A 22,619-nucleotide genomic window follows, 5' to 3' on the forward strand; every position below is an offset into this window, starting at 1 on the left:
TTTTTTCCGTCACTTCTTTATTTTCTCATCTCTGCTCTCGCCTTTGTCGAGCTCCTCATCCTTTAGGATCCTCTATCAGACATTGATCACTCCAGCCCACATCTCTTTCCACCACCTTCATGATCTATCCTCATCCCGCTGTCACTGTCCATTTTTCTCACTATGCATTCTCCTACATCTCATAAACTCAATCATCTGTTAAACTAAATCTTTCTGGCCCGTCCTCAATCCATTTCTCAAGCACTTCTCTACAAGCTCCTTAGTCACAGCTCTTTTCCAAGAAACCAATGTCCACTTTTCCTCTAGCTACCGACACATTAACAAATCTCTTTCTTCCCAAAATGTTCCACTTCCCTCTATCAGGCTTTTTCACTTCCTTTGGTCCTGGTGTCCACCTCATTCCCAGTAGCTCTTCATTCCCACTCTTTCTTCTCTTAGGCTCAGATGCTTTCTCTATTTACCCCTTCAGGGTCAATAGCATTCTGCTTCACTCTAATTTCTCCTCTTTGACTTGCAAAACATCCCCTATTTGCTCCTCTTTCCTTCTTACATTCTCCATCTCCTCACTCACTTCATCTTCCTCCTCTATAATTGCTTTCTCTTCCATAGAAACAGATTCATCACTATTATCATTCTCTTCTTCTAAGATATCCTCCTCCTCCCCCACCCCGTCCTCATTCTCTTCTTCATCATTCGCCTCTACACTTTCAAAAGGAATTTCCATCTCAGCATTGGTGATTTCTATCAATCTTTCATCCCCAACCACTTCCACCACTTTCTCAATTTGCTCTTCATTTATGCTCCCCATTCTTGAACGCGCCAACTTGTCTCCACTAGTCCCCAGCTTCTCCCTACTGGATCGCTGCTTCTCTGTACTTGAACGCTGTTTATCTCCAGTGGATCTCAACTCCTCTCCACTTGTCCCCAGATCCCCTCCCCTGGATCCCCGCCTCTCTGCTCCGGATCCCCGCCTCTCTGCCCCGGATCCCCGCCTCTCTGCCCTGGACCCCCGCCTCTCTCTCCTGGGTACTAGCTTCTCTCCACTTGTTCCCAGCTTCTCTCCCCTGGATCCCCGCCTCTCTCCCCTGGATCCCCGTCTCTCTCCCCTGGATCCCCGCCTCTCTCCCCTAGATCCCCGCCTCTCTCCCCTGGATCCCCGCCTCTCTTCCCTGGACTCCAGCTTCTCTCCACTCAAATTCAGTTTCTCTCCACTCGATCTCAGCTCCTCTCCACTCGATCTCAGCTCCTCTCCACTCGATCTCAGCTTCTCTCCACTCGATCTCAGCTTCTCTCCACTCGATCTCAGCTTCTCTCCACTCGATCTCAGCTTCTCTCCACTCGATCTCAGCTCCTCTCCACTCGATCTCAGCTTCTCTCCACTGGAACTCAGTTTCTCTCCACTTGACCTCAGCTCCTCCTCATTCTGCTTTACTTCGTATCCTCTGGATCTCAAGTCCTCTCCACTGGTTTCCACGTCAGTAAACTTCAACTTCTCTTTAAACGCAGGCCCCTTCCGAGATCCCACTGCAGCCCCTGCACTCTCAGATTCAGCCTCTACTGTGTGTCTGAATTCTTGCTTTCCCCACACCTCCTTTGAGCTGTCTTTCCGCAAACCTGCCGAAATCTGTAATGCACTTGATACACTGCGCACTCGTTTCACATCCATCCTTTCCGGACTCCGGCCTGACTTTCCTCTTAAGACTGTCTTTTCTACATCTTCCAGTATCCAGTTCTCAGACTCAAGCTTCGGGTCCCACGTTTTAGGTCTTCGCGTCTTTCTACCCAGGAGCTCCATTTTCCTGCCAATGACGATGAGCCCGTTCCAGGGCATCCATAACTTTTCTCGCATCGTCTGCGCCCCTCTGCTTCCCGGCTCCAGTTGCGACAGCCCGAAGATCCTGGCCTGGCCTCGGGGGCCCTGGCAGCGGGCCTTGTCGCGCCCCCTTGCCGCTCTTTGTGGCTTACCCCGCCACTCCCTCCTGTCCCCGAGCGGATATCCAAACAGAGCCCCTTTCTCCAAAGACATTACGCCTCTCCGTGGTCCCTAGTCCGCCCACCCCACCCCAGCTCCCCATTCCCCCCACCCTCCCACCCTCCCACCCAGCCCACTGGCCCGCCGCCCCGCCCACCGCCTGGAGGGCGCGAGAGTGGACTAGTGCGCACGCGCAGACCGCGCGAGGCCGTTGGAAGGCGAGGCCCAGAGCGCCAGGGAGCGGGAGTCAACCAACCGGGAGGTGGGGGCTGACAGGACTCCAGACCTCTGCGACTGTAGAGCAACCCCCTCCCCATCCCCCCGCCTCCCGCCTCCACGCTGTGGCCTGTTCCCTGCCCTCTCAGTTCCGGGCTGCCCCTTAAAGGTGGGGCCTGGGCACAGGAACGACAGGCGTTGCAGCCAATGGCGTCCCGCACGGTAAACCTGCTACCCAATCACGAGGCGCGGCTGCGAGGGAACGGCGTGGGAACCACGCCCGGCTCCAGGTGACTCCTCGGTAGAGAGGGGAGGGCGCCTCCGTTAGTGGATAGGATCCCCACTGGGTCCGTTCCTCGGGGCGAGGTCTAGCGGACCAAGCTGCCGCAGCGCGCGGGCAGTGACCCGCTGCGGAATCCTTTAGTGCTGTAGTCGAGGAGAGTGATGGGGGAGCATCTAGAAGCTGGGAAGGAGAGCAAGGTAGAGAAAGGATGCAAACCCCCTGCCATTCCTACACCTCCCTCCATAATATCCGCTGATGCCCAATTAGGGAGTGAGAGAGAAAGAGAGAGAGAGTGTGTGTGTGTCTACGCTCACGCAAGAGTTAGAGAAAAAAGCGATCTGAGCAAGGGGGTGGCATCCGCTTGGGGACTGGTGAGGAGGCAGGGTTTACCTTTACCCCGACAGATGGAAACGGACCCGTCACTCTTACTCCTTCCTCCCCTCCCCTGGGCCGACTCATGCCGGTTTCATGGAAGGATGTTATGGGTTGAGAAGGGGCTGGAATACTGCTTTCCCAAGGTGGGGGGAATACTGTTCACCACTAATGGTTTACATGTGTATCTGTGTTATACAATCAGAAGACCAGTCAGCCTTCATTCTTGACTTCATTTGACAGTTTCTGAGCATCCTTGTGCTAAGGATGGTTGGGGGTGGGCATACAGAGGTGCACACTTTTAAGGGTAGGAGATACATACGTAATGGGCTGTGACTAAAAGGCCACTTATCCTATAAGGATGGAGCAGCCATAGTCCATTTTTGAAGCCCCATCTCTCTCAAGCAGTTACCAAGAAAGGAGGCAGGGCACTTGGGGGCCTGTTGCACCAATGAACCAGACTGTCGGGGGCGGGGGGTGGGGGAGAAGGGTGGGGGTGGGCGGTGCAGGCATATGGACAGAGGAAGAGCTTGCCCTGGGGGTGCTGGAGAAGCCAACAAGTGAGGAGTGGGGTTCAAGTGGAATTTGATGAAGTGAAAGGGACTGACAGACCAAAGTGTAGAAAAGAAGGCATCGTTTCAGTGTTTATCTATGTTCATATTCATAGTTAAATTCGTTTATATATATGCCTGCCATATAGGAAGGGCAAATCTAAGTGTTAGCTATTGTATTACTATTACTGTATAGTGAATGCTACGTGTTGGGAAGATGTCCTGGGCTGTCAAACTGATGGGTTTGTGGTTACAGCCCACTGGCACCTAACCTTTGTAGGTACCAGACTCTCTTATAGTCTAGTATTAGATCTTGTCCTTTAGAATAAGCATTACCTTCTTCAAAATTCTCCTATAAATATAGAAAGATGAATAATAAATGAACAGATAAGTAAAAATACAATAGAGAAAATGAAATAACAAAATACTTGATTAATCTAACAGAATTCAAGAAAGAATAAAAGAACAAAAAACAGGAGACAAACAGCAAGATGGCAGGCTTATAGCCTGGTCCGGGAAGATCCCACATGTCGAGGAGCAGCTGAGCTCGAGTACTTCAACTACTGAAGCTTGCTCACCTAGAGTCTGTCCTTTGCGACTAGAGAAGCCACAGCAATGAAAAGCCCGTGCACTGCAATGAAGAGTAGCCCGTGCTTGCCACACTAGAGAAAACTCACACATAGCAACAAAGACAGGATAGCTGTAAATAATTTTATTTTGAAAAAGACATACTTTTAAGAACACAGAAATATTGAGAAACTAATGGAATATGTACACTATGATCACACTAACCAAAAGAAAGCTGGTGTGGCCTTTTTAATTTCAAACAAATAGACTGGAAGAGAAAGTATTCTAGAAAAAAAGGAGGGATATTTTATAATTATTAAAGAGTCAAAAAAAAGAGTCAACTCAACAGGAAGATAAAACACTCCTCAATTTTATGTACTTCATAACATAATTTCAAATATGCAAAATAAAAAATTACATAATTAAAAGAAGAAATCAACCCATGATTACAATTAGAGTTTTAGCACAACTGATAGCATATTAAAAAGCAGAGACACTACTTTGCTGACAAAGGTCCATCTAGTCAAAGCTATGGTTTTTCCAGTAGTCATGTGTGGATGTGAGAGTTGGACCATAAAGAAAGCTGAGCACGGAAGAATTGATGCTTTTGAACTCTGGTGCTGGAGAAGACTCTTGAGAGTCCCTTGGACAGCGAGGAGATCAAACCAGTCAGTCTTAAAGGAAATCAGTCCTGAATATTCATTGGAAGGACTGATGCTGAACCTGAAACTCCAATACTTCGGCCACCTAATGCAAAGGGCCAACTCACTTGAAAAGACCCCAATGCTGGGAGAGACTGAAGGCAGGAGGAGAAGGGGACAACAGAGGATGAGATAGCTGGATGGCATCACCCACTCAATGGACATGAGTTTGAGCAAGCTCTGGGAGATAGTGAAGGACAGGTGACTGTCCTTTTTGTAAGGGCTGCCTTGAAGATGACAACTTTGGAGGAACTATGGTGACTGGCAGTGGAAAGAACAACATACTTCTAAATAATAAGTCAAAGAAGAAATTATAATGGAAATTAGGCAATTTTTTAAGAAATTATTTTGAAAATATGACATATCAAAACGTATAAGATTGGAGAAGGAAATGGCAACCCACTCCAGTATTCTTGCCTGGGAAATCCCATGGACAGAGGAGCCTGGTGGGCTACAGTCCGTGGGGTTGCAAGAGTCAGACACAACTTAGCGACTAAATAACAGATGGAGTCTTATGATGACTTGTGGCAGAATGATTGTCCCTAATATGTCTGTTTATGAATAATTGTGGTGAAAATGATAAGAAAAAAGAAGAAAATGTGACAGAATTCTGTATGTTAAGATGCTTTTTAATATCCAAAGTTAAAGAGATTTGTTTTCGTACAGACTTCCTGAAAATGTGATTGTGGCTCAGCTGGTAAAGAATCTGCCTGCAGTGTGGGAGACCTGGGTCCGATCCCTGGGTTGGGAACACCCCTGGAGAAGGGAAAGGCTACCCACTCCAGTATTCTGGCATGGAGAATTCCATGGACTGTATAGTCCGTGGGATTGTAAAGAGTCGAACACGACTGAATGACTTTCACATCAAGTGTGAGTACAGTTCGACAAAGAAATAAAAGTATGAGCACATTTTTTAAAAAGTGCTGACTTATAAGCTGTAGCTAAAGCAGTGTCCAGAGAGTAATTTATACCTCCAAATGTATATTTTAGAAAAAAAGAAAGGTTAAAAAGTCAGTGATCTAATTTCAATATCAAGAAGCTAGAGAGGACATATCTAGTGGTCTAGAGGTTAAGAATCTGCCTGCCAATGCAGAGGACACCAGTTCGATCGCTGGCATGGGAAGATCCCACATGTCACAGGGCTATTAAGCTCTTGTGCCACAGTGTGCAAAACCTCTATGGAGAAACTATAAAACATTACTGAGAAAAATTAAAGAAGACCTGAATCATTGGAAAGATATCCATGTTCATGGATTAGAAGATACAGTATTGTAAAAATGTCTATCCTTCCCAAATTGACCTATAGATTCAATGTAATCTCAATCAAATCTCAGAAAGTTGGGATTGAAATTAACAAGCTGATTCTAAAATTTATGTGGAAATGCAAAGGACCTACAGGAGCCAAAATGATTTTGAAAAAGAACAAAGTTAATTCTACATTATTTCCATATTACCTATCAATTATAATAATCAAGAGAGTGTGATATCAAAAATATAGATGTGTATCAGTGGAACAGAATAGGGAATACAGAATTGATCACTTTTGAAGTCAGTTGATTTTCTGCCAGGGTGTACACCAAAACAAATCACAGTGCAAATCAGTTCAGTTCAGTTGCTCAGTCGTGTCCGACTCTTTGCAACCCCATGGACTGCAGCACAACAGGCTTCCCTGTACATCACCAGCTCCCAGAGTTTACTCAAACTCATGTCCATTGAGTTGGTGATGCCATCCAGCCATCTCATCCTCTGTCATCCCCTTCTCCTCCAGCCTTCAGTCTTTCCCAACATCAGGGTCTTTTCAAATGAGTGAGCTGTTCGGATCAGGTGGCCAAAGTATTGGAGTTTCAGCTTCAACATCAGTTCTTCCAATGAACATTCTGGACTGATTTCCTTTAGGATAGACTGGTTGGATCTCCTTTTAGTCCAGGGGACTCTCAAGAGTCTTCTCCAACACCACAGTTCAAAAGCATCAATTCTTCAGTGCTTATATTTCTTTATAGTCCAACTGTCACATCCATACATGACTCCTGGAAAAACCATAGCTTTGACTAGATGGACCTTTGTTGCCAAAGTAATATCTCTGCTTTTTCTTTTCTTTTTTTTTTTCTTTTTTTTTCCATTTATTTTTATTAGTTGGAGGCTAATTACTTTACATCATTACAGTAGTTTTTGTCATACGTTGAAATGAATTAGCCATGGATTTACATGTATTCCCCATCCCGGTCCCCCCTCCCACCTCCCTCTCCACCCGATCCCTCTGGGTCTTCCCAGTGCACCAGGCCCGAGCACTTGTCTCATGCACCCAACCTGGGCTGATGATCTGTTTCACCCTAGATAATATACATGTTTCAATGCTGTTCTCTTGAAACATCCCACCCTCGCCTTCTCCCAGAGTCCACAAGTCTGTTCTATACATCTGAGTCTCTTTTTCTGTCTGCTTTTTAATATGTTGTCTAGGTCATAACTTTTCTTCCGAGGAGCAAGCGTCTTTTAATTTCATGGCTGCAGTCACCATCTGCAGTGATTTTGGAGCCCCCCAAAATAAAGACTGTCACTGTTTCCATAGTTTCCCCACTTATTTGTCATGAAATGATGGGACAAGATACCATGATCTTAGTTTTCTGAATGTTGAATTTTAAGCCAACTTTTTCACTCTCCTCTTTCACTTTCATCAAGAGGCTCTTTAGTTCTTCTTCGCTTTCTATGATAAGTGTGGCGTCATCTGCATATCTGAGGTTATTGATATTTCTCCCTGCAGTCTTGATTTCAGCTCGTGCTTCATCCAGCCCAGCGTTTCTCATGATGTACTCTGCATATAAGTTAAATAAGCAGGGTGACAATATACAGCCTTGACATACTCCTTTCCCGATTTGGAACCAGTCTGTTGTTCCATGTCCAGTTCTAACTGTTCCTTCTTGACTTGCATACAGATTTCTCAGAAGGTGAGTCAGCTGGTCTGGTGTTCCCATCTCTTTAATAATTTTCCACAGTTTGTTGTGATCCACACAGTCAAAGGCATTGGCATAGTCAACAAAGCAGAAATAGATGTATTTCTGGAACTCTCTTGCTTTTTTGATGATCCAGCGGATGTTGGCAGTTTGATCTCTGGTTCCTCTGGCTTTTCTAAATCTAACTTGAACATCTGGAAGTTCATGGTTCACCTGCTGTTGAAGCCTGGCTTGGAGAATTTTGAGCATTACTTTGCTAGTGTGTGAGATGAGTGCAATTGTGCAATAGTTTGAGCATTCTTTGGCATTGCCTTTCTTAGGGACTGGAATGAAAACTGACCTTTTCCAGTCCTGTGGCCACTGCTGAGTTTTCCAAATTTGCTGGCATATTGAGTGCAACACTTTCACAGCATCATCTTTTAGCATTTGAAATAGCTCAATTGGAATTCCGTCACGTCCACTAGCTTTGTTCATAGTGATGCTTCCCGTGACCCACTTGACTTCGCATTCCAGGATGTCTGGCTCTAGATGAGTGATCACACCATCATGGTTATCTGGGTCATGAAGATCTTTTTTTGTACAGTTCTTCTGTGTATTCTTGCTACCTCTTCTTAATATCTTCTGCTTCTGTTAGGTGCATATTGTTTCTCTCCTTTATTGTGCCCATGTTTGCATTAAATGTTCCCTTGGTATCTCTAATTTTCTTGAAGAGATCTCTAGTCTTTCGCATTCTATTGTTTTCCTCTATTTCTTTGCATTGATCACTGAGGAAGGCTTTCTTATATCTCCTTGCTATTCTTTGGAACTCTGCATTCAAATGGGTATATCTTTCCTTTTTTCCTTTGCCTTTAGCTTCTCTTCTTTTCACAGCTATTTGTAAGGCATCCTCAGACAACCATTTTGCCTTTTTGCATTTCTTTTTCTTGGAGATAGTCTTGATCACTGCCTCCTGTACAATGTCACGAACCTTCGTCCATAGTTCTTCAGGCACTCTGCCTATCAGATCTAATCCCTTGAATCTATTTGTCACTTCCACTGTATAGTTGTAAGGAATTTGATTTAGGTCATACCTGAATGGTCTAGTGGTTTTCCCTACTTTCTTCAATTTAAGAATGAATTTGGCAATAAGGAGTTCATGATCTAAGCCACAGTCAGCTCCCAGTCTTGTTTTTGCTGACTGTATAGAGCTTCTCCATCTTTGGCTGCAAAGAATATAATCAATCTGATTTTGGTATTGATCATCTGGTGATGTCCATGTATAGAGTCTTCTCTTGTATTGTTGGAAGAGGGTGTTTGCGATGACCAGTGCGTTCTCTTGGCAAAACTCTGTTAGCCTTTGCCCTGCTTCATTCTGTACTATAAGGCCAAATTTGCCTGTTATTCCAGGTATTCCTTGACTTCCTACTTTTGCATTCCAGTCTCCTATAATGAAAAAGACATATTTGGGGTGTTAGTTCTAGAAGGTCTTGTAGGTCTTCATAGAACCATTCAACTTCAGTTTCTTCAGCATTATTGGTCAGGGCATAGACTTGGACTACTGTGATACTGAATAGTTTGCCTTGGAAACAAACAGAGATCATTATGTCGTTTTTGAGATTGCATCCAAGTACTGCATTTCAGACTCTTGTTGACTGTGACGGCTACTCCATTTCTTCTAAGGGATTCTTGCCCACAGTAATAGATATAATTTAATTTATATATTTATAAATTATATAATTTATAAATATAAAAATTATATAATTTAACATCTGAGTTAAATTCACCCATTCCAGTCCATTTTAGTTCACTGATTCCTAAAATTGTCGATTTTCACTCTTGCCATCTCCTGTTTGATCACTTCCAATTTGCCTTGATTCATGGACCTAACATTCCAGGTTCCTATGCAATATTGCCCTTTACAGCTTCAGACCTTGCTTCCATCACCAGTTGCATCCACAGTTGGGTGTTGTTTTTGCTTTGGCTCTGTCTCTTCATTCTTTCTGGAGTTATTTCTCCACTGATCTCCAGTAGCATATTGGGCACCTACCAACCTGGGGAATTCATCATTCAATGTCCTATCTTTTTGCCTTTTCGTACTGTTCATGGGGTTCTCAAGGCAAGAATACTGAAGAGGTTTACCATTCCCTTCTCCAGTGGACCACGTTTTGTCAGAACTCTCCACCATGACCCGTCCACCTTGGGTGGCCCTACATGGCATGGCTCATAGTTTCATTGAGTTAAACAAGGCTGTGGTCCATGTGATCAGATTGCTTAGTTTTCTGCAATTGTGGTTTTCATTTTGTCTTCCCTCTGATGGATAAGTGCAAATACAATGTTTTTAAACAAAGAGTGCTAAAACCACTGGCTATTTATGTGGCAGAAATGAATCACAACCCACAGTTTACACTATATACAAAATGAATTAAATGGATCATAGACCTACATATAAATATATGAAAATGGATCATAGACCTAAAACTGTTTCTGGAAAAAAAAATAGAATATCTTCATGACTTTGGGGTGGGAGTGTTTCTTCAAGAGTACAAAAACATCCTTAACCACAAAAGAAAAGATTGGTTTGTTGAGCTTGTAGAATTATAAGCCATTAAGAGAGTGAAAAGTCTCGCTTTGGCAGCAGATATACTAAAATTGGAACAATACAGAGAAGATTAGCATGGCCCCTGTGCAAGGATGACACGCAAATTCGTGAAGCATTCCATAAATTAAAAAAAGAGAAAAAAAAAATGAGAGTGAAAACACATCCCATAGAGCTGTGGATATTGACAACACATATAACTGACAAAGGCACCTGGAACTTCCATACACTGCTGGTGGGAGTGTAAATTAGAACAATCAGCTTGGGAAACTGTTTGGCAGCATCTATGAAAGCATTTTAAACACATGCCTACCCTCTGACCAAGCAGTTCTCATACCCAACAGAAATGAGTACTTAGGTCCCTCAAAAGATATATGCAAGAATGTTCATGGTAGCTTTATTTATAATAACTGCAAACTGGAAATAATCCAAATGAGCACCAACAGCAGTAGACTAGATAAACCACGATGTGGTCATAGAGTGGGACACCACACAGCAATGAAAAAGAACCACCATGCTCAACGACATAGATGGGTATTTTAAAGAACATGGTCAACAAAAGAGTGTGTTCTATGTAACTGCATTGTTATATGAAGCTCAGGGCCAGATAAAATTAATCTATGAGTGGTCCCTCAGTGTCCTAAACATAGGCCAAAGCCCATGAGAGGAGACAGGGAGGCCTCTGAGGGTGAGAAGTGAGCTGTGCTTGGAGCGAGAGTGACTTCTGACCTTGTCTCTAGTACCTCCTGGCCCAGTGGTATGGACAGAGCAGGTGTTCAGTAAATGCATATTGAGATAGCTCAGTGCAAGAATGAACTAGTAGCTTGGTGCCTCAGGGATCTTTTCATTTGGAGAGATACAAGTGCCTGACCTATAAGTCTGTGCCTCTTGACACTAAATGTAGTGAATGGAATGGTCTCAGGACCCCCTCAGAAAGGGGTGGGACTGTCTTTACACCTGGTGAGAGGTACCTGAGGTAACCAGCTGGGAAGGGCTGGGCAGGTAGCTGAGGAAGCACGTGGGATGTGGAATTGAAAAACTGTTTCAATCTGGCCCTGCCACGTGGCAACTGTGTGGTTCAGGCCACATTATTTCACCTCTCTGGGGATGGCAGCCTCTGGGCCTTTAAATGGGGCAAATTCTGCCTACTTCAGAGGATGGCCAGGTGGGAAAGTATCATTGTGAAGCCCTGAGCAGTGACTTACCAGGATCTTTGGTGTGTGTGGTGGGGTGCAGCCAGTGACCCCAGGCCATGGTGGAAATAACACTTTGAGGTGGCTCTGCAGGAGGACTGGAAGCCTGCGGCCAGGATGGGGATGGTGGTGGTCAGTCACGTCAGGGCCCTCCTGTCCCCCACAGGCCTCCTCCATGTCAGTGGGCCTGCAGGGAGACGGCTCCTTGCAGGTGGAGATCTCTGATGCCGTCAGCGAGCAGAGCGGGACAAGGTGAAATTCACTGTTCAGACCAAGGTGACATTGCACCGGGAGCAGGGGTGTGGTTCCGGTGGCTGCCGAAGGAAGCTTCAGGAGCCCGAGCAGCCTGGCTCACCTGGTGGGCAGATGCCAACAGAGCCTTTGGGCCTGGCTTCTCAACCTGGCTCTCTCCCCCTGCCCCTCTGAGAAAGAGAGCGTCTCATCTAGTCTCTGACTGCCTTTTCCCAAGGCCCCAAGTGTCTACCCTCCTAAGGGTGATCAGGAACACGAGAGCCCCAACTTGGGCCTCACCTGGCATGTGGGACAGGGGTGGCCCAAAAGTGGGTGCGCACGCAGGAAGCTTGGTGGGTGTAGGACTTGCGGGGGGCAGGAGAGGGGAGACCCCTTCAGATAGGCTTCTCGGCTTCCGGAGCTGCCTGCCTCACTTCACCCAGACTGAGTTCTCCGTCATGTGACAGCATGAGGAGTTCATCTGGCTGCACGATGCCTACGAGGGAGGTGTATGCAGGCCTCCCCGTGAGGGGGAGCCAGCCTGGGAGAACAGGGGGTACGCCGGTCTCCCTGTGAGCGGGAGCCGGCCTGGGCCTTCAGGGGAGGTGGGGAGGCAGGGCCAGGCTTCAGGGTGCGGGTGACGGCCATGTGGATAATGAGAGGTCTCCCAGCTCTGTCCTCCTTTGAGCAGATCCCCCCAGCCCCTCCACAGTCAGACTCTTTGAGGCTTCAAAGGAAAAACTGCAGAAGCTGGATGAGGAAGACCGCTCAATCACACGGCAAGAGTTTGCCAAAATGAAGCAGGAGCTTGAAGCGTGAGTGCTGCCTCCTTTTCTTTCTTTTTTTTTTTAAACATTTACTTATTTATCTGACTTCGTCGGGTCTTAGTTTTGGTACACAGACTCTTAGTTGTGGTGCACAGGCTAGTTGCTCCTCAGAATGTGGGAATCTTAAGTTTCCTGACTAGGTATCCAACCTGCGTTCCCTGCATTACAAGGCAGATTCTTAACCTCTGGGAAGTCCCTTGCCTCCCTTTCTTGTCTGCCTGACAAAGCCCCAGCCCAATCTCACCTGAGAGGCCCAGGGTTTCCCTCCTGACTACCCTCTGTGAATGTTTAGGGACCCTGCTCCTTACTCTGGGGCTGGCAGAGGGGAAGGGGCAGGATGATGGGAGCCAGCAAGGGAGCTGTGAGCTGCCTGCTGTCCTCCGTGGGGAATACCTGGCTATCTTCAAGAAGACAGTTACGATCCATGAAGTCTCTGCAGCAACTGGCAGCTCACCCCACCTTGTGTCGAGACCACAACTTCTTTGTCTTTTTGGAATATAGCCAGGATGTGAGCTGGGGTCACCCCTGGGGGTGGGGGACAGGACTCTTAAGTGGGCTCAGGCCTCCAACTCATCAGCTCTGACAGTGGCATGTGCCTGGGGTGGGAGGTGCTAATGCCCTCCCCCTGCAACATCGACCCCCTCCCCATGTGTGTCTCAGCTGACTGTCCAAGGAAAGAACAGGAAGGAGCACCTTGGGTTTCTGAGGAATATCATGAAGTCTGCAGATGAAGCCCTCCATCACTGGGATGTCAGGGCTCAAGGTGACTCCTAGGCCCCTTCTCTGGATTCAACCCAGGGCCTCAAGTCCACAGCAAGGACTGAGGCTCTGGGTGGCTGTGGGAGGGAAGCCACTGGGGGTTCTGGCCTGGGGGAGATCATGCCACCCTTGGGAGCCCTTAGCTGCTCTGCTTCTGGTGGCTCAGTGTAAGTGGGTCCTGTCTGGCTCCCATAGGAGGTGGATGATTTCTTTGAGCATGAGAGGACCTTCCTGCTGGAGTACCACGCCTGCATCCAGGACACCTATCTGCGGGCAGACCAAGTTATGCACTCATGAGTGTACGCAGAACTCCAGGGGCCCTGGATTCCCTACCTTCTCTACCCAGTGGCATACTCCCCAGAGAGGAAATTTCCTGTGTCTGCCCGTGGCCACAGACACCCGTGGTGGGGCTTGAGAGGTGGGACACCCGTGGTGGGGCTTGACAGGTGGGCCAAGGGGCTCTGATGGGAGGCTCTATCCCAGCAAGCCTGGCAGATGATTACATGCCTATTTCAGCTGCACTGAGCAGTCTGGGATCACAGGAAGTCAAACCAGCTAAAGACGTGGATTCCCTCTGGCCCCTCTCCCCCCTTTCTATGCCTGTAATACTGTGTCTGTCCATGAGGGGTCACTGTGTGGAAGTCTACTATCAGCTCTAGCGGGGGTGCAGAAGCTCCTGTTTGGCTTTGATAGAGAAAGAGATTTCCCCTAAGGGCAGGGAGACTTTAAGCACCTGCTAAGACCCCTGCCCTAACTCCTCCCCACTGCCTAGGAGCTTCTTCAAATTGGCAGAGCTCTTTGAACATTAAGGGTGAGTACTGCCTTCTGTGTTGAAAGGTGATCATGATTCTTTGCACAGAAGAGTGTCCTGGGCTGGGGGAAGGCTCCAGGATCGTTTTGGGATCTTTCAGTGATAACTTGGGCCCGATGAAGCCCTGGGCTCACTCTCCACACTAGTTTAGTGTGAGTGAAGTCAGGGATCCAGCCTCAAGTGTGTGTGCATGTGGTGATGGGGGAGGAGGTGGGAAGTGGGTTTGGCAAGGCCTTTACCAGGATGTGCCACGTGCCTTTGGCACTGTGCTGTGCTGCCAACATTCTGTCCCAGACACACTTCCTGAACTCTTCGCCAAGAAAGTCACTGGAGTGTGCCAATCTTTCTAAAATGTCCGTTGCTCCTCATCTCTTCCCTGCTCAGGGCCCTTCGGTGACCCTGTCCCTTCCAGGAACTGCCCAAGACACAAAGCCCAGAGTTCCTAGCTTGCATTTTAAGCCTGGTATGCTCTGGCCACTGCCACCCAACTGCCCTACTGAACTTAGAGTTCCCTAAAATCATACCTGGCTTGCACACCTGCAAAGCCTTTGCCTATTGTCTAACCCCTACTCAACCCCTGAGATCTAGGTCTGAGGCCAACTGCTTTGTGAAGCCTTCACTGGCCTGCTCCCGTGAACATGAGTGCTTGACATAGAGTGGATATCAGGTGACCCTGCTGGGTATTTAGAGGACAGCAGCACCCCTGTCCTTAGCAGCCCCTCTGCCAGCTCCGTCCCCAGCTTCCACCTTCTTGCTTCAGGAGTTGGAGGGCCAAGTGGCCTCTAACGAGGACCTGAAGCTGTCAGACATGCTGAGATACTACGTGCGAGACTCCCAGGCAGCCAAGGCGAGAGGTGGGCCCAGAGCAAACCTCCGGGCTGGAGGCCAGGGGGCTGAGCCACCCGGGGGGGCAAGCAGGCGAGGGTCAGGGACCCTGTGCCCTTGCCGGCCCCAGGACTGTTGTCCTGGCAGCTGCGGGCACTGGCAGACTACAAGAATGCCAACAAGGAGCTGGACAGGGCCCGCACCACCAACCAGGTGTGGGCTACAGAGAGCCATCCACCCTGTGCCCCTCGGACTCAGCCAGGCAGGGTAAGCCCCGCGCCCCGTGAGCCCTGCCGCTGCGCGGGCCACCCCGCCAGGGTCGTCATTGCTCTCCTCTCCAGAGCTCGTGGACTTCACATCCCATGGGTCTTCCTTCCATGAGAACCCCACTGGGCTGGGCCAGCTGGAGCTCAAACACGCCAAGGTGAGCCCTCCAGCCTCGCGGAGCCCTCTTGCTGCCTTCCTGGCCTCCCACCCTGGGTCTCTAGTTTCTTGGCACTTGGGAGCAGAGGTGGAGCTGGTGGGGGTGGGGGGAGTTGGCTGGCACGAGCACCCCAGGGCAGGGCCAGGGCTCTCCATTTTGACCAGGACCCTTCCCTTCTCATCAGTAGCAAGGCTTCAGTGAACAGTAGGACAGGGCTGCGGACAGAGGAGTCATTCAAGGTGGGGCAACAGCAGGGAGACATCATGAACTCAACAGGCCAGCACCCTGCTTCTCTGGAGCACCCTTGTCATCCTCAAGGGGGAGCCTTAGAGCTACCAAAAGCCCCCAGATCTCCCACTCCAGACAGGCTGCCTTTCAGCCCTAGGAGCCACTTACTATGCCTTCTCAGGGCAAGCCCCACCCCTGCCCCAAGGTGCCAGGCCCTGCCAGAGGGAGTCAGAGCAGCATGGACACCACACTTGGCCAGAGCTAAGCAGAGCCCCAACCTGGGGAAGCCCGGGGACTGTGACCTCCCCTCCCTAGAGACAGGGACAGCCTCCACCCACTGCTGGTCCATTTGAGTTCATTTGTCTCCAGCCTGCTCACAAATAAAAAAACCTGGTTTTATAAGGAGGCTTGCTTGTTGTGACATTCCAGTTCCGGGGCCCACCAGGTACATCCCCCTGGGGCACACCCCTGCAATATCTTCAGCCACTCTCCAGAGTGCCAGGAAGCTCCGTGTATCAAGGACAAGAGCCAGAACTTGGAACCCAGGAGCAGTCAAGGCGTGCCACCACCCCCTTATAAACCCTGGCACAGACCACACATAAAACTATTAAAAATACTCTGCACCCATTTCCTAATTAGAAAATGGAATACACCTTCCTGCCTCCCTCTCAGAAATACTGGCAAGTTCCAAGGAACAATCTTTAATTCCAGGCAGCTTTTTAGTTGATGGGGAAGCTGGTTGGGGAGGAGGTATAAATCCTGCATTACCACCACCCCCTAGGGCAAGACTTCCACCTTTACCTGTGGGGCAGGTGGAAGCCCAAAGTAGTCTGGAAAGAGCCCACAGCAAAGTTGGCAAGAGGCTTGAGGCTCCAGCCAACACCCTCCTGGTTAAACACCAGGAAGGTGGTGCCCAAGACACCTTGGTCTGAAGTCCTGGGCTCCACCTGGCCAGCCCCACCCTAGACCCCAGACAGATGCTTAAGGCCAAAGGCTCAACCTGGCTTGTGACTCACAGCAGCCACTGGACCCACCCCTCAACAATGAGTCAGCTACCCAGGGGAGAAGGCAGAGCAAAGAGCAACTACTGAAGGCGGAGAACAAGCTCAAGAGGCAACCAGTGACTTGCAGTCTCAAGGCCCACATCTGGGAAGGCTGCATGGGGAATAAGAGGACAGGCCTCACCATCGTGTTGCCCACCTGGATCAAGGCAACAGAAGCAGTCAGTTCAGGCATGAAGCCCCTCTGTTCAAGGGACCCCTGCAGGCAGTAGCAGACACACCCTGGCTGAGCTACCTCCTAGCCAGCCAGCCTGGTGCCAGCTATAAAATGAAGAATGGGAACTGTCAGAAAAGGAGCCTCAGCCAGTCACAGGGGTCAAATGAGGGTGTGTGGGGGCTGTAGAGGTGGGTACAGAGGAGATGCTGCTCATTCTCCCACCCTGCCTCCCGCACAAGGTCCCCAACCTTGAAACAAACATCCCATTAGTGAGCCTTTTTATTGTGGTTTTTCTTTTTTTTTTTTAATTGAAGGTCCCTTACTGGTCCTGCTTCCATGAGTGGCTGTGACCAGAGGAAAGGGGGGAGGGGAAGCAGGCGGCGCAGGGAGGGGTCATCTCCACAACATTCCATTTATACACAGAACTAAACAGACAAGCACAGAGTCACTATTGCGGTTAGAAGTTGGCAGCATGGGAAAGGGGAGGAACAGGTGGGGGACTGGGGTGTCGTTAAAAAAAATACAGGCCCCCCCCAAACAGGGGTTCCTGGGGGGGGGGAACTTGGTCTGTTTCAACCCAAGAGGAATCAAGATCAAAAGCGGTTTGGGAAGGCCAGAACCGTCAGGGGTGGAGGGAGAGGAAGGTCCAGGGGGTGGGGGGGGCTGTTTGGCAACTGGGGTGAAGGGACTGCCCTCCCCCTGCTGGGATCCCCCCAGCCCCTCCGGTCTGGCAGGAAGGGGGCAGCCTGCAACCCCCGTGGGCAGGTCTGGGGCTGCCAGATGCTCCAGGCAGGGGGCTGGAGGGGGCTCACAAAGGCTTGCCCTCCAGGGAGATGACGGCGCTGCCCCCCAGCTTCTCTGCAAGGGTGCAGCGGTCCTTGACCTCTTCGTAGCAGTTTGCTTGTAATTCATGCTTGATCCCTGTGGGGAAGAAGGGGGAGCATCTGTGAGCAGGAAGGGTGGGGGTGGGGGGTGCTGTGGTTGGGAAGGAGCCAGTCTGAACAGATGGAGGGAACCAGGCTCCCTTCCAGCAGGCAGGGATCTCCTGGGCCATGCCATTCACCCCACCCAGCAACCAAGGCCCGAGCACAAGGGCATATGGCACCAGCAGTGCTGGCCCTTACCCGTCAGCTTCTTCTTGATGGCGTCCTTGGAGCTGGCGTAGATCATTTTGCTCTTAAGGGGTGCACACTCAGGGGCCCTGCAAGAAAACAGAATCAAGAGAACTCGCCTCCAAACCCAGCAAGTGCCCTCAGGCAATCAACAACTTCCAGAAACCCCCGAGCTGGGCCCGAGCACTCACGCTTTCATCAGGTTCCTCATTGACAAGTTTTTTTTTTTTTATTACAACACCCTCCTCTGACACACAGGCGTCTGGATTAAGCCGGAGCCACAGACCTTCCTGTCCTGGGAAAGGGGGGTGGGGCAGAGATAGAGCAGGTGAAAGGGGAAAGTGCCTGCAAGAGGAGCTCACCAGAAGATGAACACCAGGTCCTCCTTCTTGCTCTCCTTGGTCTCGTAGGTTGCATCATAGAGGGCGTAGCGGCAGTCCTTGTCTGGCAGCATCTTGACAAAGGTGGCATAAGGGTCGTCTACCGTCTGGCCCACATCACCCACCAGGATCTCCTTGCCCTCCTCCAGGATGATGTTCTTCTTGTCCTCACTCAGGCAGAAGAGCACCGCCTTCTTGCGCTTCTTCACTTCCTCTGGTGTTGAGGACTTACGCACTTTCATGTCGTTGAACACTTTGATGACCCCATCAGAGACAGCCACACCGGAGGCCTAGAGGATGAGCCACACGCACCTCGTAAGGAGAGTTCCCGGGACATGCCCTGAAGTCCCTCTTTTGCTTTCTTAGGAGATCTGTCTAAAGGCCAACAAAGCAAAGTCCTCAGCCCCAAGAGGTTACTACTAATCCCCTTCCCAGGACTAGTGGCACTATTTTCCCACCCAGGTCACCATCAAAGGATCAGATGTGACACAATCCCAGAATAGCAGCCAAAGAAAAAGGGACCTTTGATCACATAATTCAACAGCATTCCTCTCCACCCGACATCCTGCAGGCTAGAGATCCAAGACCTGTGAGAAGCAGAGCCTTGGCCAAGATGTGAGTCCAGAATTAAAAGAACCGACAGACTACTGACCCCGTTTTCTACGCAGTCTCAGCTTTTGCATAAAGTGCTGACTCAGAACTTCACGTATAGCAGAAAGGGACCCAGATCTTAGTCATCTCTATAGAACCAGGACCCACCAACGGTGCTCAACTGTTCTAGCAAGCCCATCAGCACGGTTCCAAGCAGTTATTACACAAGGTATTCCCTTCTCTGCTGGGGTCTCCCCAAACCAAAGCAACAACAAACCCCTAATTAAGGCCCTACACGGGAAAATGCAGGCCCCCAAGTCGCTGATAGGAGTCAGCGGTCCAAATTCAAGTGCCCACAGTCTCTGAGAGCTCTTTAAACTTATAGGTCGTGTTGGGGGACACCCTAGCCAGGAGAGGGAGTGACGGTCCACGGTGAAATCTGCCCCCGCTCCCGGAACTGCAGAGGAAGCCGGCCACGTGATTGAGCCGCTTCCGGAGTAGGCGGTGAAAGCAGATCGGCTAGAGTCAGCCCCCTCCCCGAAAAAAAACCTCGTACCCAGCGGCAGCTGCACCTCGGAAGGCCTCAACCCAATGGAATTGCCTGGGCCGACGACCTTATCGGCCCCCTGCGCTGCAGGCCTGGGCAAGTTACACAAGCTTCGGCTCTCGCAGCCCTCGGGCCGAACACAGGGGACGGGGTGGTTTCCGGGCGGTGCCCGCCTGGGTCACTTCCCTAAACGCGGCTCCACCCTTAGGCCCCATCCGGGAGAGCCGAAGGCCCCGTTAGTCCACGGCTTCGGTCCCAGCGGCCAGGCCTGACCGTGTGCGCACGCGCCGGCCGGGAGCGCTGTCCCAGTCTCCTCCGGGTGTACTCTGCGAACCCGGCTCGCCTTCAGGGGCTCGCTAGCCGGGGAGGACGGCCGAGATCTTCGCGGTCCGCTCTGTGGCGCGCGGTGCAAGCCCCTAATCGTTGGCGCCTGCGCCAGGACACCCCCGCATCCCCCGCCAGCAGCGCCGCCCCCGCCCCTCGCGGGCATCCCTGCCACCTGCTCTCTAGACGGACCCCGCTCGAGAGGGAGGGTGACGCGGAGACAGGAACAGCCCTTGGGTGGGGCGCGCGCGCCAAGATCGCTCGCGCGCTTTTCCTCCGTCGCCCCCGGGCCAGGTTTGGATGCCGCGTATTCCAGTCGAGACGCGCGTCCCCGAGAAGTGACTCTTGGCGGCCCCGCCGCGGCGCGCGACGCCGGCGGCCCCGCGAGGGGACGGGCGCGCACGCGCCCTGGACCCCTCCCCCACGGCCCTGGGCCGCGCGGGCGCAGCAGCCGGGTGGGGGAGGGGAAAGGGAGCCCAGGGGGCGCGCGAGCGACGTCCGAGCCAGCCCTCCCCGGCGCCCGCGGGCGCGCACGCGCGTCCCGGCGCCGCCCGCCCCTCAGCACGAGACCCTCGTCCAGCCCCGGGAGCTGGGGGAGGGGGTACCGACGTCGCGCCCCCGTTCCCTCTCGCGCGCCCAGATGATCGACTCGCGGCCGCCTCCCGCGCGGCGCCGTGGCCTGCGCTCACCATGTTTCCGGAAGCGAAAAGGCGATAGCGAGGAGAGCCTACGAGACAAGAGCCGCTGCAGCTGCTGCCGGGATCCGACTGAACGCGGCCTCTCCCGGCCCCTTCCGTTTAGTACAAGCCGCACAATGAGGGGCGGGGCGGGCTTCCGGGGCTCCCACTGCGGGCCGACGGGAAATGAAGTCCGAGGGCCCTGCGCTGTCTTCTGGCTCGCTGGGTAACAGAGTCTTTTTCGTCTGACGGTCGCCGAGCGCCACGTTGCATCCTGGGAAAGGTAGTCCGAAACAGCAGAGAGAGGCGGGGCTGTGGCACGGAGAGCGCTCCCGTAGGTCGAATTTCCCAGGAAATGCTCCGAGCTCAGCGAAGGCCTCAGCGTTTGGTAATAAGACCTGAGAATAAACCTTGGCTTCGCAGCTCTTTACCCAGTAGCGAAACGATTTTCCTAAGCTTCATCTTGGCACTTTCTGGATACCTTGGTAGGAAAAATTTCAGTGAGTTAGTATTTAAGTTTTCTGAATTGAAGCACCTATTTATTCTTTTTTATGGGATCCAGTCCTAGAGCAAGGAGAATCGCCAAGTATAAGGCCCCTCCAATACAATAAGTATTCATGAAGCATCCTCCATGTTGTCTACTGAGAAAAGGTATATGCAATGTCAATAAACTGAGGAAAAAAAACACAAAGGAAAGGCTACAAGGAAATGTTTGGAAATAAGAGATTTGTGCCGAAAGGTGTTTGGCAAATTCATGAAGCAATAAAGGGAGAAGGGGCTTTGTGCATTCGATTCAAAGAGTATGTGCTTTTCTACTAGACAGTGAAAAGAGAAAATAGATATTAAACCAGACTTGAATTTCATTCTCGAGTTGGTAACCAGGCATATGGTAAATTAATACCCTCAGAAATTGAGACAGAAGTTCTGTGAAAGCATAACCTTCAAAATAAACCAAACTGGGTTGGGGGACTCCGGGAACATTTCGTCGGTCTCGAAGACTTTTTAGTCTGCAGGAAGAGAAGACAAGGTCCCAAACAGGAGGCCCGGGGCATTGATCTCACATGCAAAATAAAGTTTAGAACAATAAACAGCTGGAAGCCTGGTCTTCAGGAGCCGGCTAGCGACACCCTAGTGGGGTACGTCGCAGAGCATGCTGGGGGTTGTAGTCGGGGACATCCCGTCGCATCGCCCACCAACCGAGCTCCCAGGAGCCTCAGTGGGGGGCGCAGCTAGACCGCCGCCTCCAGCTAGAGATCGGCCGGAGATAAGGCTGGCTCCACCTTTTTAGAGATTCGGAGTTTCCTAGAGCAACGAGGAGGGGGAGGGAGACTTCGCAGTTACCCTGGAGACGCGCTCCCGCCCGCCCCTAGCTGCGGGATGCCCTAGATGTCCTTATTAGGACAAGAGACTAGAGGAGGCGGGGCCAACCCGAAGGCCGGCGGCAGGCTCCTTATAAGGCAGCGTCGGGCGGGAGGCGGGAGTGTGGAGCGAGATAGCGGGTGAGAGATTGGGGCTGGGCGGGGCTTGAAAGGGAGGGCCTGGAGCCCAGGCGCTCGCCTCTCAGCTCCGCTCCGGTTCGGCCCCCGATCTGCATCTCTCCACTTCCGGAATAACCCCTGACTGCTGCTCTAACTCACTGAGTAGACTCGGGCTCAACTGGGACCCCTGTGCATAGTTTCCATCTTAACCTCCCTGAGGGTCCCCCACCTCCAACGAGTCACAAAAACGATGAAGTGTTTTCCTTTGTCCGAGCTTCTTACTCCCAGGCTGCCACCCCGAATCCAACAACGTGCCCACTTCAGCCCCTCTCATATCCCCCGATGTCTGGTGGTGGTGTAGTCGCTCAGTCGTGTCCTGACTCTTGCGACCCTATGGACTGTAGCCCACCAGGCTCCTCTGTCCATAGTATTCTCCAGGCAAGAATACTGGGGTGGGTTGCCATTTCCTTCTCCAGGGGATCTTCTGACCCCAGGGATCGAACCCAGGTCTCCTGCACTGCAGGCCGATTATTTACGACTGCGCCCCCGAAGTCTAGCACGTCCTATTTGTTCCCTTTCTACTTGTTCTCTGTCCCCTATTCTCTGTTCTCCAAGCTTTGAAGGGCTTCCCTGCGTGTCCCCGGCTTCACGGCCCTCCCCCGTAGCGCAGGGTGGAGGAGCCCCAGCTCAGGATAGACAACCGTTTCCCCGAAGGGTTCTTCAGCTCCTCTTTGAGTTACCTTTGTGTCCTCATTCTCTGTACCCATTCTTAAAGTCCCTCCTACAAAACTACCTGCATGCATTTGTTC

At 50.9% G+C, this 22,619-nt stretch overlaps 2 protein-coding genes and 2 non-coding genes across 15 annotated transcripts in view; 2 read left to right on the top strand and 2 right to left on the bottom strand.

Annotated features, from left to right (window-relative positions):
* The window catches only part of LOC110145937 (uncharacterized), a 40,529-nt gene extending 39,546 nt beyond the window's left edge, over window positions 1–983 (bottom strand). For 4 of the 6 annotated variants that reach the window (XR_011484399.1, XR_011484400.1, XM_070457653.1 and 1 more), the window contains exon 1: window positions 1–982. The gene's annotated coding sequence lies outside the window, so the exon portion shown is untranslated. The other 2 variants (XM_070457652.1, XM_070457651.1) reach the window with 1 other exon arrangement.
* Window positions 984–2,168: 1,185 nt separating this feature from the next.
* On the top strand, window positions 2,169–15,886 carry LOC110145995 (uncharacterized). 6 transcript variants are annotated; one of them, XR_011484403.1, is made up of 5 exons: window positions 2,169–2,478; window positions 3,839–12,424; window positions 13,097–13,199; window positions 13,391–15,255; window positions 15,440–15,886. It is a non-coding gene; the product is annotated as an uncharacterized protein (transcript). The 6 variants fall into 6 exon arrangements; XR_011484404.1 differs by having other exon boundaries at window positions 13,391–13,494; window positions 15,173–15,886; XR_011484401.1 differs by having other exon boundaries at window positions 13,391–15,886.
* On the top strand, window positions 10,213–10,315 carry LOC139031953 (U6 spliceosomal RNA). Its single transcript, XR_011484502.1, has one exon. It is a non-coding gene; the product is annotated as a U6 spliceosomal RNA (small nuclear RNA).
* A 1,091-nt stretch (window positions 15,887–16,977) lies between the features above and the next one.
* Window positions 16,978–20,459, bottom strand: CFL1 (cofilin 1). Of its 2 annotated transcripts, none has more exons than XM_020906472.2 (4): window positions 20,345–20,459; window positions 18,176–18,483; window positions 17,826–17,902; window positions 16,978–17,622 (listed from the first exon to the last, which is right to left on the bottom strand). In XM_020906472.2, the coding sequence occupies exons 1-4, from the start codon at window positions 20,345–20,347 to the stop codon at window positions 17,510–17,512; spliced, it is 501 nt and encodes a 166-aa protein (XP_020762131.1). In that variant the 5' UTR covers window positions 20,348–20,459; the 3' UTR covers window positions 16,978–17,509. The 2 variants fall into 2 exon arrangements, with proteins under 2 accessions (XP_020762131.1, XP_020762133.1); XM_020906474.2 differs by lacking the exon at window positions 20,345–20,459 and adding an exon at window positions 19,848–20,017.
* Between the last annotated feature and the right edge of the window lie 2,160 nt (window positions 20,460–22,619).

The sequence above is a fragment of the Odocoileus virginianus genome, chromosome 28 (assembly GCF_023699985.2).
Source record: "Odocoileus virginianus isolate 20LAN1187 ecotype Illinois chromosome 28, Ovbor_1.2, whole genome shotgun sequence".
NCBI lineage: Eukaryota > Metazoa > Chordata > Mammalia > Artiodactyla > Cervidae > Odocoileus > Odocoileus virginianus.

Excerpts from the sequence above, each read along its gene's own strand:
- CFL1 (XM_020906472.2), bottom strand. Across the intron at positions 17,903-18,175 it reads GACCTGGTGTTCATCTTCTG|GGCCCCTGAGTGTGCACCCC; the intron begins GTGAGCTCCTCT and ends GTTTTCTTGCAG. Across the intron at positions 17,623-17,825 it reads CATCAAGAAGAAGCTGACGG|GGATCAAGCATGAATTACAA; the intron begins GTAAGGGCCAGC and ends TCTTCCCCACAG.